The sequence below is a fragment of the Ostrinia nubilalis genome, chromosome 3, assembly GCF_963855985.1.
Source record: "Ostrinia nubilalis chromosome 3, ilOstNubi1.1, whole genome shotgun sequence".
Classification (NCBI taxonomy): domain Eukaryota; kingdom Metazoa; phylum Arthropoda; class Insecta; order Lepidoptera; family Crambidae; genus Ostrinia; species Ostrinia nubilalis.
Genome location: NC_087090.1, coordinates 9,995,761 through 10,014,843, shown reverse-complemented (window position 1 = coordinate 10,014,843; position 19,083 = coordinate 9,995,761). Strand labels below are relative to the sequence as shown.

General features: G+C 34.8%; 1 protein-coding gene across 2 annotated transcripts in view; it reads left to right on the top strand.

The window, feature by feature from the left end:
* The first annotated feature begins 223 nt into the window (after positions 1 to 223).
* Positions 224 to 19,083, top strand: part of LOC135087857 (obscurin-like) — a 30,514-nt gene continuing 11,654 nt past the window's right edge. For both annotated transcript variants that reach the window (XM_063982687.1, XM_063982688.1), the window contains exons 1-5: positions 224 to 1,485; positions 7,765 to 8,014; positions 11,127 to 11,213; positions 14,112 to 14,426; positions 15,015 to 15,155. In XM_063982687.1, the coding sequence (XP_063838757.1) occupies positions 356 to 1,485; positions 7,765 to 8,014; positions 11,127 to 11,213; positions 14,112 to 14,426; positions 15,015 to 15,155 (1,923 nt within the window). In that variant the 5' untranslated portion in view covers positions 224 to 355. The remainder of the gene's footprint in view (positions 1,486 to 7,764; positions 8,015 to 11,126; positions 11,214 to 14,111; positions 14,427 to 15,014; positions 15,156 to 19,083) is intronic.

Genomic DNA, 19,083 nt, shown 5'->3' with positions numbered 1-19,083 from the left:
TGGCTTGTTATAAAAAACAATTATTTTCAAAATTTATTTTCCGAAAAAGGGACATAATTGGTAGTTATTTTATCATCATAAATAGAACAAAAGCGATTGTTAAATGCTAATAAAATTTGAAGAATTTCGTAAATTCTTTAAATGAAGTAATCAGTAAGTACCTCATTACGTGCTCGAGTCGTATCGTATGCGTCGAGATTGGCCTCGTCAGCACCGCGCGCCCCTGTCAGTCGAGTTCGGTTATCGCGGAGCGCGCGCGTCTCGTCTGGTGCGCACGCGCAGTGCGCTTTGATATGGTCCCGTTTACAACGCCCGGAGAGAGCTTGCGTTTCGTACGAGCTGTCGCACTCTCACCATGACACAAGAAGAAATATACACGCGTCTGGACGACGACCTCCACTCCGCGGCTGAACATGCCGCCGATGACGAGGATCTTGTCATTAGGAGACAGAAAAGTGTCAAAGAAATGATCTTACGCTTCGAAAAGACAAGTTTAAGTGCCTTCGACCCTACGAACGATTCTCTTGAAAGGTCAAAGGACTCATCGCTTGGAAGCTTAACAAGTGTAGTGAACCCTCTCCAAATGCATTTCCAACATCTGTGCCCAGTAACTAGATCTCAGGATAGGAACTCAAATGTGTCAGTGAATTCCATACTATCGAACGCTTCGGAAAATAGCTATGAATCAAGTTCTTCTGGTTTTGTTTCCGATAGAAAATCAGGTCGAGAGAGTTTAGTTCCTCATCGACCAGCGCCCCCGCCTCCTGAGCCTTTCAATGATAGCTGCTCGTCATCGGAAAGCAAGTCGCCCGTACGTCGGGAGAGTCGGGAAGTAGAGCGACGATACTCCTCTGCAACACCAAATTCCTCACCTATCGTGAAACGACGATCACGACAACCACCAGTTATGAGGAAGAAGTCAAATGCTAGTAGCATACTTTTAGGTGAAGCGCATTGGTCCTATGGTGTGCGACAAAGTGATTTAGAAAAGTTATTAGGTTTGAAAAGATCAGAGGTGTCTGATCATGAGGACGACCGCAAAAGTATTAGTGTTGAGTCAGAGAACGAAAGCAGCAGTGGTAGCTCTAGTGATTCTAATGATAGTGAAAAATCTAATAAATGTAATGAATACATAGTTCAAGATGACGACGGTAGAACAGATACTTTATCTACAGACCATTCAACGGATACCCTGATAAACGAAGAAAACAGTGACGAACAGGACGATTTGTCGGTAACTTCGGGTGAATCTGGTGAACGTAGTAATTATGACAATGTTAGTATTAAGTCAATATCGTCATTTGACATGGTGCCCTATCAGAAATACGATAGCATTACTGTTTCTTCGGACGAATTCGGTTCAGAACTGTGTAGTGCTCCTGATACTGAGTTTTTAACCGTGAGTGCTGTGAATGAGTGGTGTATGTCAAGGTCGGTGGCTCCGACACTATTACCTGTGCAATCCAAAAAGGAAAAATATCGAAGGTGAGGATATTTCATTTGTCTACATTATCACGCTCAAATATTTGTGATATCGCAGTAAGCCGATTCACGCATTGATAACTGATATTATCGCTTGGAATACAGATATGATATGTGTTTCTTTGTACTTTTACTTCTATTCATTGGATTATAATGATGAATAATTTTATGGTACTTATTCACCTGTAATAGAGAGTATGTAGGTACTGTTTTTATGTACAAATTAGTAAATGGTTAAGTAATTTATGGGAATGCCGGTTGTAGGTGGATTATATGTATAAGTACATGAGTTGAGGAACTTAACAATTTAAATAACGATTATTGCATATGAGCGCACACAGTTGTCATGTCACGAGCAAAGTTTCACCTTGATGTTTATTCATATGGCTCGAGGTAGGTGAGTTCACATAATCTCCCATGTTTGATGAACAGGTGTTTCAAAGGAGCATAAAGCAACGTTCGCGTTGAATTACTTACATTCTTGTGGTAAGTAGGTGACTAAGAAATAATGAAGTAAAATATAAAGGTTATAAATAAAACGTGTATTTAAACGTACTTGCTCAACATACTAATCATAAGTAGGTACCTACCACACAAAGGTAATAACAGTAGACGTAATGCAGAAAATAATCTTTTCACTATATTAAAATTAGGGACGTTGTACTATTCCGTATCGAATCACGTGTTATCATTATTTAGAAGATACAAAATATACATCAATGAAATGACGTGTTCAATAAATAATTGTTTACGCTTACCAGTACTACGTATCAGCAACGTAAATAAAGACTTCTTATAATAGGATATTATTCTCATTGTCCTAAATAGGTAGTTTTGGTTAACTTCTGAATGAAATAAAACAAGTAGACGAGTAGAATTCTTCTAGGGCTATCAAATTAAAATTTTCTGTCTGTTCAAATTTTCGCACGGACGAAAATCCATAAGGGAATTCGGGACCAGGATACAACAATTATTGCAAGGTTATTAATACATCGTTTGACTCTGAACTATATCGTTAATCGCATAAAACAAAATTTTAATCTGTAAGCCTGACATTTTCGTCGGGCGTTACAATGTACAATTTAGTATTTAAATATTCCAACTTAGTAAAATCCAATTTGGAAAATTATTTTTGTGTTGGATAGCCCATTTATCGAGGAAGGCGTTATTTAGGCTAATTTTCATTAGCCAATAGGGGCGGAGCAGTAAAGAAAAATTTTGCAAAAACGGGAAATATTATTCAAAGTTCAAACTAAGTATTTTCACGCGTACGAAATCGCGGCTAGATAATTATATGTATTGTTAGATTTGACTGACTTTGGACTATGGACTCGTGCATATTTATTTGTGAACCAGTTGTTATCCGAATGATAACTATGTCGTATGTAGGTGTCAATACTAAGCACGCGGTGGGATTGAGTAAAGTCATCAGTATAAATACCTCCGTGGGCGGCAAAAAAAACAATGTATCTAACGCCTCATTAGCAACATGTCTGTCAATACTTTGTGCGTTGGATTTATAGCAAAAACGTTAGTTTTTTAGTGCAGATTGTATAATTTTTTTTTTATATAAAATATTTTTAATATTAATATTAAAAAATTGTTCTGCAAGTAGGATTTAATTATCGAATTCGACAATCTTGTAGTCTGCATCGCCTCCCAAGATATAGGATACCGTAATAAACGTAACTAATTTAGTTATTTTTAATGGTTATCTTAAATCGTCTGCATCTATGAAATTTTAATTCAAGGTTTCGCAACACCGTGGAAGCGATGTCGAACTAAATCGAAGTAGAAATCTCTTGCTTCATTGGGCAATTAAAAGATTGCATGTTGCCAAGATGTTCTGGATGACTGACAGTGGTCCTTTGATTGACTAGGATAATTTCACTTTGACGATTTGTAAGTAGAAAATAATATATTTAAAAACATAACCCTTCTTTTGGCGCAGTACAATACAGTAGTACCAGTAGTATCGTCGTTGAGAGTATTTACCTACACATTACACGTTTGTACAGCCAGCACTGCATGGATTAAGATGCTCGAAAATTATGCTATTATCTGAAAAGGACATTGTCAGAAACCGCCTTAGATTCCTGGGCACAGCAGTAAAGTATCAAAATTAATCTCTTACTTTTTGAATACTTAAATATTAATTAGATTGTAACGGACACTTGAGGATTAAAAAATGAAATAATAAAAGTATTTTATATGTATTCCATAATACTATGACGACATCCGGACATTTTAGGGCGTGGCCTGCTCCATATCCTATGAAGTTCCATAATTTGTGTCGATAAAATCTATGTAAAATCGGCACAAGGCAATGCCGTACTTCATTGTTAGGAATCCATGTAATAGTGATGTTGACTGCGGTCATCATAGACAATAAGATACCGATCTTGTAAATAAAATAAATCGTCCAAATTGCTACAGTATGACTAGATTTTAATTAAAAGTTAAAAATATATTGCACGATACTACAAGAAGCTATCTAATGTGTCCAACTGGTCGAAGGTCATGAATAAAATAAAAAGAATTGTGATCATAACACTGATATAGACAATGACAACAATATGGGATCATCTTTAATATTTCTGTTACAGTTTCAAAATTCGATGAAAAATCCAATGCCGCTTAAAGTGAGAGAAATGTCTAAAGTTCTAATAGAATTGAAAGTTTTATTCGCTCAAAATGCTTATAACAATAATTGGTAATACATTTCAAATATTAAGTACCTTTATAATGTATCGATAGAACCAAAATGATATCCTCTCAGCTTGGAAAGGGAAAACCCAGGATTGGGGGAGCGCTCCAGGCAATTTTTAGAACATTTCATAGGTGGTAGTAAATAATATTTATTTTATTATTAAAATTGAATATTTTGATATTGATAAAATTGAATATATCTTTCGATTCAAATACCGAATATTTTTCAATCGATAATAATTATCGAGAATTGTTAATAATATTCAATTAAAAGTTGTTCAATCCCTAGTCATGCATAGACTAAGACGGTAACCATGGAGATAGTTAGTTTGGTAAGTCACGTGTTAAATGTCAAGAGTGGAAAGTAAACATAGGATTCATGTTATTTATTTACGTGCAAAATGTAAGTAAGTAAATCATAAAAGTGGAACGCCGAGCTATTTCCAAAACCCGTCCAATATTATAATACAATTTGGCTGCGACAACTACAATACAGAACATCTCCCAAATCGATGTGCATAAAATAATATAATACAATACTAGTAAGTAAGAGGTTATGATAACAATATTGCTATCAATAAGTTTATAGAATTGGTCCGCCAGGAATAATTGTTCTTACATAAAGATTTGTGTCATTTAGAACCTAGAAAGTATTATTTCGGCACTGTTGATCTAACGGCGAACAATGTATGGAGAACGAACATTGTCCTTTTACGAACATAATAATAATACAGTAGGTAGGCTTAGATGGTATTGTTTCTTTTAAGTGTCAATACGGGACCGGACCAAGTTGCAAATCTAGGTACTTACCTATTACAGAAAGTGTTATAATTGGGGACACTCAGTATTCTTGCTAAAGTAGTTGTTGTTCTGTTAATTTTATCACCAATTGTCATTTAAAATTGTTACACTCGGTTGAATTGAATGAAACGCATGACCGAAAAAGTGTAATAATAAGTAACATAAATTCTAATGTAATAAGTATTTAATGGCGCAAAAATTGTTGGTTTACAGGAAATGTGTTAGTACAGTGCAATAACAACCGTTATTTGTGTAAAAACGTTTAATAGGTATGCGCACGCACGTTAGGAATGCCGGAACAACTCAAATCATGTGCGTACTTTGTATCTATTTGCCCGAAAATACTCACAATCTGGGTAAATACCGTTCCTCATTTCTCTGTCTAACAAACACACACACAAGCAAATGTATTTATCAGTGACGTAACGACGCGTATTTTTACAGCGATGCGCAGGCGTCGATGCCAAGGTCGCGTTTGTATTTACGTGCCACTAAAACATACGTGTGTTTCAACATCATGATGTAAATTGGTTGATGTGCTCTCTAAAAGTAGAAATGATATAGGTAGGTGTAAATTTGTTTCCTTTTCGTTATTTTTTGGGTATATCTTGTAACTATTTGTTTGTTATTAAACATGTAGGTACCTAACTACAATCTTGCTTGCAATATGCAACCTTGGTCGTGAATGAAAATTTGTTACTTATCGTTTCATCATATCATTTTTTCTACAGCCTTTTTAAGTTAGGTATTTGTGACAATAAATGTTTTAAATCTCTTGATAAAATTTTCAGACATTACTGCTAATCGAATTAAATAATTTACCCTATTGGTTAATTAAAAAGTTTACATAACTATGTATAATATACAACACAGCTTATTTATATACAAAGTATTATAGCGTCGGTCTCAAAAGGACAAAATTCCAATACAAATCCTTAAAGGAAGGAACTATTCAAAAGAAAGCTCACTTTTTTACATTTTATTATTTTACCTGAAGGTAAAATAATACTACAAAGAACATTTGAAAACTTAAAAGTACCTACTTATAGTCGTATGGTTCAGCCGTAGAGCCATTATTAGATTGAGAATACATAGTGATTTTATTACATTGTTTACTTCTTCGTAAAATTGATACTGATACGAATTTCTATCCTACTTGAATATAGTTGCTTTAATATCAACACAAACAGACAGATAGCTATTAGAATAGTAATCTAATATGTAGATTTGTGTAGTGCACAGTGGTAGCAGACAAGATGAATGCGCGCTGTCTCTGCGTGGAACATGTTTTCTGAAGCAGAATCTATTGTATCTTAAGTTAACGTGGATATAATAAACTCTACCTTCTTAATATTCATAAATACTGTTTTGAAATTACGTTATAGTTATTAGATGTTCTAGTTAGGTTAGAACAATGTTAAACTGTGTAAGATCAAAAGCAAATACATAAGGATTTCTATAAATAAATAACTCAACTTTATTGTGAAATATTTCATGAACTTTAAAATTCGTTTCATACACTACTCGTAGCATAGAATTTTCGATCAGTGAAAACATTTGTTACACCACAAAAGCAAGTGGTTCGAGTAAATTCAAATTTCAGATTTTTGTGTAAATTATTGTAACAATGTTGTACCTACTATATTTTCTTTCTAAATAGCATATTGATAACTTTATCTTTGAGTCAATAAGATTAGAATCTATTTTACACATATCATCAACAATCACTAGGATAAAAAGCAGGCTTAAGTCAAGTCAGACGGACACGAGGTTTTTTCCTTAACTTAACCTTTAGAACTTGATAATTACATAATTTACATTAATTGCGATTAAAAGTAGAGCTATTATCAGTTACTGTAAATTAGCGTTTATGACTATTTATTTCAAAATATGTACTTTTCAAAGTATTTTTTTCAATTTGTGCGTTTTTACTCAATAAATAAATATCCTTGGACATTTTACACTGTGGAATCTAGTTCGGAAGTGAAGCTTGCACAATGGGTACCAGCTACTTTTTGTAAATACGTACGTATTATAGATAGAAAACACCCAGAAAAACAAATATGTTCATACACAGAAATGTTTGTACTGAGCGGGAATCGAACCCGCGACCTCGGCATATAGTCCGTTACGAATCAAAACAAAAGCCCCAAACGGACTACTGGATCGGGGCGACAATGTTGAATGGCATAGTTTATTATCGTCCTTTTGTCTTCAATTAGTTTGATAATAGGACTGATTTATTCAATAAGCAGCTTCAGCTCTTGACCTACTAAGAATCTTTCTAAGAAGTAGGTACAGTTAAAAGAGTTTCAACAACTTGAACAACAATTTTAAAGTTTATAGCACAGTACCATAGACACTAAGAAAAGAGCGTTTAAATCGTGATAGATAGTTTTATTGTGTCTATTCTTACACTATGGGCTTCATAGGGTTAGTTTCTGTGGCAAAACTTTAGAAACAGCTTTTGCTACTATTATGGGGGTTGTATAATGCTCAGCTATAATTTACTATAATACATTAGGTATAACAATACTATTGCTACTATCAGAAAGAGCTACTAAAACAATATCTAACCACCTAACACGTCTCGCAATACTATCGTCTTACTATGTGTAGTGATACAAAAATACTCAATTTTTATTTTATCGCTCCTCAATTTCAGTCAGTTCAAAGTACCCACTTTGGAATCACTAGGTTTTCTTTAATTGATCCTTTTGCTCTAACAGGGTACTGTAAACTATAAATGTAAATTATACTTTTTATGCGCAGGCGACTGACCGAACGAGTGAACGAGTTGATACACACCGAGAGCGTTTACGTCGAGAGGCTACGGCACGTGATAGAGAACTACATTCCAGAGATGGACAGGGAGGATCTGCCCTCAACCCTGGCCGGCGCTAAGGGCATCATCTTTGCAAACATTGAGGACGTCTACAGGTTTCACTCCAAAGAATTCCTGCCAGCGTTACGAGAGTGCGAAAATGATCTCAGGAAATTGGGCCAATGCTTTAGGATATATGTAAGTATATTAATATGTAGAATTAAGTAAACTTTTAATTATAATTTTAAGTAAGGAAGTATCTATTTTTTTAATCGCTTACGAACGAACATGATGGTTTTATGGATCTCTGAATATTACAGCATAAATGTACGCTCGCAAAAACAATACGGATATATCACGTATGATTCAGAGTTATTGAAGAGAAAACAATATATTCAGACGTAATAATCACCGGTTGCAAGTCAAACGCAACGCGGCCATTATCACAGTCTGCGTAAATCTTCGTAATGAATGCGAAGAGCATTAAAAACATCGGTGTCACGGACTGGTAGAGCGCATGATTCTATGCCGGTGTCCGCTATTATGGTAGAATCACCTCCTCCCCTATTTTGATTCATGGAACTATGAATAGACAGTCGGATACTTGAATCAAGCCCGACCGCTTGTTCGGCCGAGTTAATTCTACACTGTAATTGACACAGTAGGCTTTCTGACAAGCAAGGTGAAGGTGTGTTAAGTCGAAAAGACACGCGCAGGCGACGTACTCTAGTTTACGTATAAAGACCAATAGATGAGTCTATCTATACTCATAATGGTATACTATTATAAGGTGATATTGTTGGATTCTACTGCTCAAACATTTTGTGCTTAAGTTACCGTCGATGAATGTGTCCCTCTTCTCCTCCTTCAACGATTTCCACATCTCCCATACTGGTACAAGAATGAAAGTTGCATTTGAGCAGCCTCATCCAAATTCCAATCAACCCTAGAAGGCCCTGTTGGAAATAAATTTTCCGGCGGAATCTATGACTTTCTTGAGTTTAACAGAATCCGGTAATTTTTATAATTACAGTGGTTTAAAACTGATCTCTAAGCCTTCTGAAATACCTTTACTGTATTATATCTGAGTTATTAGTAATGCACGATTCCTTCCAGCGAGTTACCGCCACATTACCCAGGTCGTGGATTTTTACTCAGCACTGCCTCAGTTACTTTTGAAAGAATCAGTTTTCTCTAAAATGTGTGCTCTGGTTAGTTGATAGTCTAGCTAGATAGTTCCACAACCGCAAGTTTGGTACGTGATATTGATATTGAAATTACTTCTTTGGTGCTCGTTATCCAATTTACGTACAAATTTTTTGTTTTAATTTGATGAGGTCCATGAAATGTCAATAGCAACATAATAATATTGTTAGTTATAACTTGCACGTTTATTGAATGCTTTTAGCGAATTGGAACTATAACCCCCGTATTCACAAACAAAACATTACTATGAGGTCTCACAATGCGCGTAGATGCACAGGGTGACACACGAAACAACCACAGAGCTCTATTCATCGCTGTGCGTTCAATTTGCTGCTTTACTTAAGCAAGCATCGTTTGTGAATACGGGCGTAAATATGCTACCTACTTCCTTGTTAACTATGCGCCCGATGGAGAATTTCCTATTTTTCAATGACTATGACTGACGTTACTTATGATCCAGGAGGTGTCTTAAGGCTTAAAATAAATGTTTAAAGTTACCTGTAACCATAGCTGGGCATTAACTCGTTAATCCGTTAATCGTTAATTAACGAAGTTAACATTTCTATTAACGGATTAACTTTTAAGTTTACTTTAAAAAATGTTAACGGACTCGTTAACTTCCGTTAAATTATCCTAAGTCCGTTAATCGTTAATCCAGTACCTACTATTTACCAAAAAGATACAGCAGGCACGCTGAAAAACGCTAGAAAAACGCGTTCTGACAAGTACGTTCGGACTTCCAGAACTTGCAGAACGCAAAACAACAGTTTTTGTAACCGGAACGAAACGATATAAAATATGCTATTTTTTATTTATTTATAAGCTTTATATTGACTTCACTTGTTAGTATACATATTATGTGGGACAAATCGTGCAACTGAATTTAAGACCAGTTCGCCTCAACCGATTGAGCTGAAATTTGGGATACTTGTGTAAGTACGATGAAAATACAATGTTATGGTACCATTAAGCTGGTCTGATGATGGAGTCAGTAGGTGGCCATAGGAACTCCTAAATGAAATGGTGGAAAGTTATCGAGTTTGGGTTTGTTGGATTTGTCTTTTCGAGCACTTTGGTGCTAAATTGTATTGTAATTGAACAAAGGCTCTGAGATTGAAATATTATAGACTAAGAGCTGGTGAACGTAGGTCTGGCGTTCACTAGCTCTTAGTTTACTACTAAAAAGTGTAATAAAATAAAATTATAATAATAAAAAACTTTTTTTAAAACAAGATTTTATTTTGAAATGCAGTTGTTACCAAAACCAGGCCTGTTCATCTCCGCGAGTTTACATCGAAAACAAAACACGCACGATGGCCCACCTACAGGATACTATTCGACAAGGCCTCACATACGAGCGAACATTGACTCACGCACGCGTATTCTTGTGTATGATGGAAGAAAATAAAGAAAATGGTGTACTAAATACTGTTACTGTGCAGTATTTAACTGCCTAAATAATAATAAAAACACAGAATGTACTTTTTTAAGTTGCTCAAGACACTGAGAGGTAAATAAGTAGTTAATATTATTCATGATAATTCATGCTAAATCATGTATTTCCTCCGCCATTTTCCGCAGTTTGGCACCTCACGTCACATCATTTTACCGAAGTCAGCCCTATAGCTTCGGCGCAGTGCCGATCACTGACGTTTGTTAACAAAATGGTGCTTGACTCTTGAGACAGGCTAAATTACACCATATTGTTAATGACATTGAGCATACATTTTTTTAAATACCTTCGCGAAGTAAAACTTCTGTACGTAGTACTTATTATTATTCTGTGCCAAAACGAAAAAAATAATTGTATGCAAGGTTCAAATAATTTCGACAGCTTGTAGCGCAAACATAAAAAAGGAATAAATTCCATGCGCGATACAAGCTTTCGAAATTATTTGAACCTTGCATACTACAATTATTTTTTTCGTTTTATTATAATGTATTAACGGATTAACGATTAACGTTAACTTGCGTTAAATCTTGCTAAATGTAACGTTTTAACGTTTAACGAAGTTAATTTTTTTATTAACGGTTTAACGATTAACGAAGTTAACTATTTGATTAACGGTGCCCAGCTATGCCTGTAACCTTTTTTTGTTAACAGGAACCAAGGTTTAATATGTACGTAATGTACTCTAGGCATAATAAGAGAGCCACGAGACTGATATACGAACACAAGCTGTTCTTCCAAGTAAGTGAAATTTTATTGTAAGTATTTAAACAATCAATGTGATATCTATATGTTTATTTATAACAATAATTGCTTTAATCCTAGCTTTAAATCGCTATCGCAGTCAAAAATGTGAAGGAAGTGCGTTGTATGATAACTAAATGACATTTTAAAATTTTTTCGTCACATCTAATTTAATGTTGTATTTTACAGTTTGTTATCGGTATTAATCCATGTATTTTTTTACATGATAATTTATATTATTTTTATCCTACTATAATATTATAAATGCGAAAGTTTGGATTTCTGGATGTTTGTTACTCTTTCACGCAAAAACTACTGAACGGATTTTGATGAAACTTTACAGTATTATTTTTTATAACCCAGATTAACATAAAGGCTATAATTTATGACGATCTGTGACAAACTAAATTTCACGCGGGTCAAGCCGCAGGCAAAAGGTAGTACCTACATCATAATTCTGTATTAATAATATTATAGAGCAAAAAATAAGGCTTTAGGTTATACTATACATCGCCCTACAGCCAATAGGGGCGGAGCAGTAAAGATTTTTTTTTGCAAAAGCGGGAAATATTATTCCAACTAGGTACATATTGGCACGCGTATTGCGAAGTCGCGGGCACAACTAGTGCCTACTTATTATAATTTTAAAGCATGTCGTTATTAATGGTCATAAAAGAGTATTGTTATGCACGTCTTGTGCAAGTCAATGGTGCAGCATAGTTTCCTTTATGCAGTTACATTGAGTATGTATATGTAATCACGTTAGCTATCGACGTTGGTCTACCAACGGTACTTGTAAACTGCGTAAATGTACAAGATTATGTGTAAAGCTTAGCGTGCATGTATGCAAAAAAGTACTGTAACAGGCATAAATATTCATAAATTACTATAATTAGCATAATTTTAACGAGAGATAGAATAATTTGAACCAGAAAAGAGTCAATAGATAGAATAATTATTGATCCAAATAAGAATTAGAATATCAGAAACAAAACCGAAATATATTTTTATTTGTGTGGATTAAAACTTTACTAATTGTCAAAATTGTAGGTTCATAAATGAAATATGACTATAATTCAAGGTTTTGTTTTGGACCTAAAGCTGAAAAGCAAAATGGAGAAACTTGTTCCATATTAGGTATAAGAGTAATACAGGTTTCATTTTAGTTTAGTTTTTCCTTGAATCTTATACAAAACACTGAGTCAAGTGATGATCAAGGACGCTTTAACTTGATAGACATTTCAAAAGACTACTAGGTATATGATGTAAGCAATTGTTTACCAAAATCAAGTCAAATATCATCACATGATTCTTCTAATCCAGAATACCCTACAGGTGAAACCAGACATTTCTGGTAAAGGGGTGAACTAAATAGTTTTAATACCTACTTACTTCGATACCTGTATGTTGATTACCCTAAGCCGAGGTGCAAGATCTATTGCAACGTTACCGTTGTCCACACCTGGGTCGTTGTCCACAGATCCATAAGCTATTGCTATTCTGTGGCTTGTATTATTTCCTCATTCACAACATCTACGAGGCTGGACAGACCCGTTGCCAGCACCGTTACAGGCGATACCAAGTAACAGGCGTGGAAGCGTCAAGGCTCCAAATTATAAACAAACATCCGTTAATGCATTATAATTAATTACAAGAGTTGTACTCATTAATGTTTGGAATGCTGATTGTTTTAAATTAAATTGTAGTTGTGCATTTACAGCGCTTGTGGCATTGGGTCCTAATACATAAGACCTCTCCGTTCCCGGATGGCTGGTATATAAAGCCTAGGCATTAAATGTATAATTCTATACGGGCATTCAGCGGTGTTTTCGTAAATTCATTCACAATCATCACTAACTTGAAGTACATACCTAATATACTTAAGATTCAATGGTGGTTCTCTATAAATTAGAAAATGAAAGCGACGTAAAGTTCAAGTGAAATACAGGTTTCTTACTAATAAGATTGTGAAATCTTCGATCAAGATTCATTCACCTTGTTGTATTGATAATGACAGAGAAAATGAACTTTATAAATAAAGCTGCATCTGGGTAAATGTAGATTTTTTATCTTAATTATAAATTATCTCACAAATAAATGAAAACTGGTACGGCGAAAATAAAAAGAATTTTGTCGTAGACGAAGGTGCTCGTTTCTTACATAATTTTGCCTCTTACGAGATTCGAACTCGCATGTCGCCGATGAGCCACCAGACAAGACTGTTGACTAAAAAAAGTAAACACATTTGACATGTGAAAGTTTATTACTTTGCCGCGCCATTTCCTTCGAAGGCTTCTCAGTCTACTTGCCCGAGAATTCTGCTCTAGTAATCGTGTGTCGAGATCACATATCGTTTGGCCGAATTGCACACGATATGGTGAAAGGCGATAAGACGATATTGCGATTAGTTAAATTACGAAATACGGAAAAAATCGGCGATAATGTTTGGCAATGAGGACTTAGCCTACTTCGCAGAAGCTAAGGATCTTCTTACTTATTTTTAATTTAATGATTTCAAGACCAAAAGCTGTTAAAATATCAAAACCAAGTAACTTAATTGACGCATAGCAATAACATTTATGTATTCGGAGTCATTAATGTTTATATTAACTTATTATTTGGGCCTATTTATTATTTTTGTTTGAATAATATTATCTCTATTGTCCTCTATTATAAGCTCTACTTAGTATTATGTAATTGCTATTATAGAACAATTTACTATTTAGTTAACACGTGTTGATTATAAAATGTATTGAGAATAATAGAACGCACTACCGTTTATAGGAAAGCGTGACATTGTAACCATTATTACTAATCGTAACATGATATCCACACTAGTTAGTCATCATCATTGTTCCAATTTTCAAACCTTAATTAACTGTGTGATTGTTTCAGGAGAAGCAAATGGAACTAGGCGAAAGATTAGATCTCTCAAGTTACATATTAGAACCAATACAAAGGATTCCGAGGTATAAGTTGTTCCTGGTCGATCTAGTTAAAACTTACACTAATTACGAGAACGAGAGGTGTGAGTCGGATTCTCGGATCTCTAAGTTAAGTGTGGACAGCGATGAGACTGGGGGAAGCAACGGGGACTCGGACAGCGATGAAACGCCACTAGAAAGTTTGAAGCAAGCAAAAATTGTGGTGGAACGCATACTGACTGCGGTCGATGAGATTGTGGTATTAGAAAACATCACAGACTTGCCGGTAAGTTGACACCTACATCGATTTAGAAAGGTCTATTCGCAGTTTAATAACACCCAAAACACTAGGAATCTTAACAAAAAACAATTGAATCCGACATGATTGTGTTTTGTTTGTTTTTTTATACGTGCTTCTCGCGTGTTTTGTTATTGGTTCAAACCAAATATTTTTAATAATACTGGTATTGTAGAAACCCAATTATTTATTTGCGTGGTCTGATTTGTTTTGGAAGAGAAAATATTGTTATATCAGTATCGAATTGGGAAGTTCAAGTGTGCGACCTCTACTGAGTGATATAAATTATGGCCAGACCTTGAATTCAGTTTATGAATATGAATAGGTATAAGCTTTATTATGTAGTACAGACATAACTCTTTCTTGTAATATTTGTTTTGTGAGATATACACCCGTATTCACAAACTATGCTTTCTTAGTGAAGCAGCGTTGAGTAGAGCTCTGTGATTGGTTCGTGTGTGACCATGTGCGTCCACGCGCACTGTGAGACCTCATAGTAATGTTTGTGAATACGGGAAATAGTCTTTGATGTCTTATTAATTTTTCTTGACTAAATATGAAATGTATACATTTCAGCCGCAACTGAGCCTGCTGTGCCAAGGTCGTCTGCTTGTCCAGAACGAGTTTTGGGCCATGGACACGGCTCGGAGAAGGCGGACGCTCATGAGGCTGTTCCTCTTTGACAAACTGGTGCTCATCACGGCGGTATACAAGAAGGTATGTTTTTACAGTCCATTATAATTACACTGTCTATCTACGCCGTTGTAATAGGGTGCCATTTTGCAATAAAAATGACGAACTAAAGTGTCCAATAAAAAATTTGAATTTTGAATTTGTGTAGGTATCAGGTTTTAAATAAACAAGTTGAAAAAATCTAACTGCCTAAATCGGGAATCGAGAACCCACGACCTTTCGCTTGCCGGGCGACTGCTCTTCCAACTGAGCTGCTTAGACACTGGATGAACCCGTCAAAATTTTCAAGTGTAATACGCTGTTATGGCCGCGTTTTTCAATACAAATTAGGTTGTTCATCAAAATTTCTTTTATGCATCTACTCGTACGTTGTTTGCTGCCAATAGAATGTAGTAAGCTCAATGATAACAATTTAGTATGAGTCGCCGCAGTGAACTCAACATGTCATTTGGCAATCCAGTATAGGTTTATTCACACCTCGGGTTGACTGATAATACTCGTAACTCTTGAAAAGACTTGGGTAATTTACATTTTGTTCACATAGTAGGAATACTTATAAATCTGTATTTTTTTTAACTTAGAACTTTATCATTTTGTGACACGACCGATGATCGGCTACATAAATTATAACCTCTTATTTGATTTTCGAAAGATACAAAAATATTTTACTGAGTGTATGTTATAAAAACTTTGTATCATGTCGCTTTTGTAAAAATATGATTATGTACGGTAGGTAGTACATAATCTTGTATTGAACTTGTATGAAAGTTCTCATCGCATGGTTCAATCTCTCACAAGTTTTCGAATAACATACTTATTCTTTCCAACCAGCATTGCAAAGTATTGTTTTCTGTTTGAAATATTTTGCCCTTGTCTCTTTTTATCAATTCGGAATTTACGTACTTGTATTTTTATCAAAAACATAGGCGTACTTTGTTCATATTTAAATGAGTCATTAGTTTGAGTCATCCATTACTATCAATATAAAAATAATAGTATTAAATATTATAATTACCGCTCGTCTGATACTGTTTTGTTGATAACAATTAAATTATAAAATGATGCGTAACTTTGTCTCTAAGGCGTATCATTATCTTAATGTACAGGATGGTGAGTTAGATGTGTTTAACAATAATGGTTATCAAGACCACTTTTAATGGAACGAAATTGTGAAATTATAGCAGATGGTCCATGAATGACCACCGTGGTAGAGCGATGATTTAATTATTTGTCAAATAGTTCGTGACACCCAAAGTGGCCAAAAAGTTGACAACACAACCTTATTCCAATCGTAACAATGACGTGTTGCGATCTTTTTGGCTACTTTGGGTGTCACGAACCCTATTTGACGCTGACTGTACAAACTGGGCTAATAAATTAATGGGCCGCTACTAATTGAATGTTAATCTTACAAGAGTTTGTGGACTATAAATAAATAAAAAAACTAAATAAATTCGTTAATAACATTAAACAGAGTAGGCTTTTCGGAGAGAGACACTCACTTCACCAGACTATTATTTGAAACGTCATTATTCAAAATATTTTTTTTTTATTTCGATTTTTTTTTTTTGTTTTTATATTCTAAAGACGAATTTAAAGATAGAGTAAATCAGATTTAAAATATTATTTTTTTGTTAAAATACATTTTCTATGGCTACTTTTGCTCTCTATTGTCACGTAAACGTAATTTTAAGTCAAATAAAAAGATAAATACTTGAAAACCTTTGATTATATTACGTTTTTTTACTATGTCCCGCTTCTGACGGAAGAATCCCGCTATTTTCACTCAAAAAGTGCCAAAGTCCCGACTTGGCGAAAAATAAAACTGGCAACGCTGGTAGGTATCCTCAATCCTCAGCTAGTTTCGTCATGCGATTTTAATTACGTTGCAGATTTATTTATAAGTTAGTGTGTAACATAAGCCAGTAAGATTATTATGTGCTCGTTTATCTAATTTGAAAGATTAATCGATGTTTTAATCCTTTAATCTTCTGGGCTAGAATAATAATAATTGTATTCTGAATTCCTAAAACATATAAAGTTATGTGGTAAATAGTAAATACAATAGTTTATTAATAACTCGGCGCGCCGCATCGGCGTCGGAAGCAGATAGTCGGGAAGAAATGCAACCTCTGAGCTCTGACATCCAGCAACCACTCACTTGGCGTGAAGATAGCTAAGCAAAAGCATAATTAATACAGGGTGTAATATTAAGAACCGAGAACAAAGGAAAAATAGAGCCCCTAACTTATGAAAATATTTTTGAAGATAACGTGCATTATTTTTTGCAAAAAAATCTAAAAATCACGTTTTGGTCAGGGATTCTCCATATTTACTCTATAAATGAACAATTAAGATATATCGTTTGGAATTTTAGAAAAATATTTTAGAGATTTAGAGATCAGAACAATTAACACTAACTCACTAATTAGATGATTTTAAAAATAATAACGAAAAAAATAATTGCATATCAATTTATGCAAAGAAAGAAATTGATTCTAGTTACTTCGGTTTTCACTTCACACAGATGTTCGCAGTAAATATCAGAAATACCCTTTTAAGATAAATCATACTTAGGTATTTGCGCTCTTTTTATTTTAGATCGGTTCCTATTCTGGGATTTGGAGCGAGATTGTGTAAATGATGCTCTTCGCGATTTCGTTGTAATTTTTATGCAATTTAGAATTGCCTATTTAAAACAGAAAATGTTATCATTTTCAGTTTACCTTGCCATATCATTCACGTGCTTAATGTACCTACCATCCTTTGTTTTATGCATTGAATACCACGAAAAGTGGTTAGCGGTGCTCATTCCGATATTGGCAAGCAGCGGTCTTGCTTAATTCGATCAAGCCACACTAACAGTGTTTGGATCGGTGATATTGCCACATAATCTTTTTATGGTCGCCGATTGTCCGCTATAGCACAGTATTATTATACCAGCCAGCTATTTTCAACAAAAACAATGTTTTATGATTATTGTTCAAATGTTAATAAACAACCTTTAAACTACGCAATTAAGAAACCTGGGAAATGGGTAAAAACAAACAATGGAATACCAGTTTTGAATACTTCTTAGTAAAAAATTAAAAAACTGAAACCGAATCATTCTGAACATTACAAACATTACGATTAAGAAGGCGAAAAAAAGACAGACAAGATCTCAAGACAATTGTCATCTCTCGTTGCAGGAATTGCAATTTATTATTAAATACTTTTACCCTGGATTGATCCATCTTACATTTATTTATAGCATAGTCTGTCAAACTCCATATTAAAACACCGGTTAAAATATTTACTGTTAAAGTAAGTTGATGCATCTCAGCCTTAGAGTAAAGAAAGTACAGACAGTAAAAGGTTTATGAGGTAGGAGAAGATAAGCCTGTCTTCTTTCTCGTGAAAAAATTATGAGTAAAATGATGTACGGGAATAGTCCCGTACATCATTTTACTCATAATTTTTTCACGAGAGGTGGGAATAGTCCCACCTCTCTTTCCCACCGCTGCAACACTTGTGTAGATCTACTTACAGCTTGACCGCCAATAAAAACCTAACCAGTGAAGGTCAAGTTTGTTAAACTGTCATTGGACCCGAAATTAATCAGAAGAACATAGTAAAATGAAGTAGCGTACTTTTCTGTACTATGACCCGAGCGAGAGCTACTGACCTTGTCAATGCCGAGAGCGGTCAGTAGCTAATTATCCATGCATCGCCGATTTCAGCTGTTAGACGACACAGGAAATACATCATGTGGGATGTTCGCGTTATTACGCTCTATTATGCCACGTAATGATTTAGGGGTCGATTGGTATTCGATGCAGAACGTTTGAGAGCATACCAATGACTTATTAACATGTGCCATGTATGTAATGGTTCTTACTTGGCAAGTTTGCTCGGGTATTAGTAACCGCAGATATTAGATACCCATTGTTATAGATTCTTGTATAGAGCG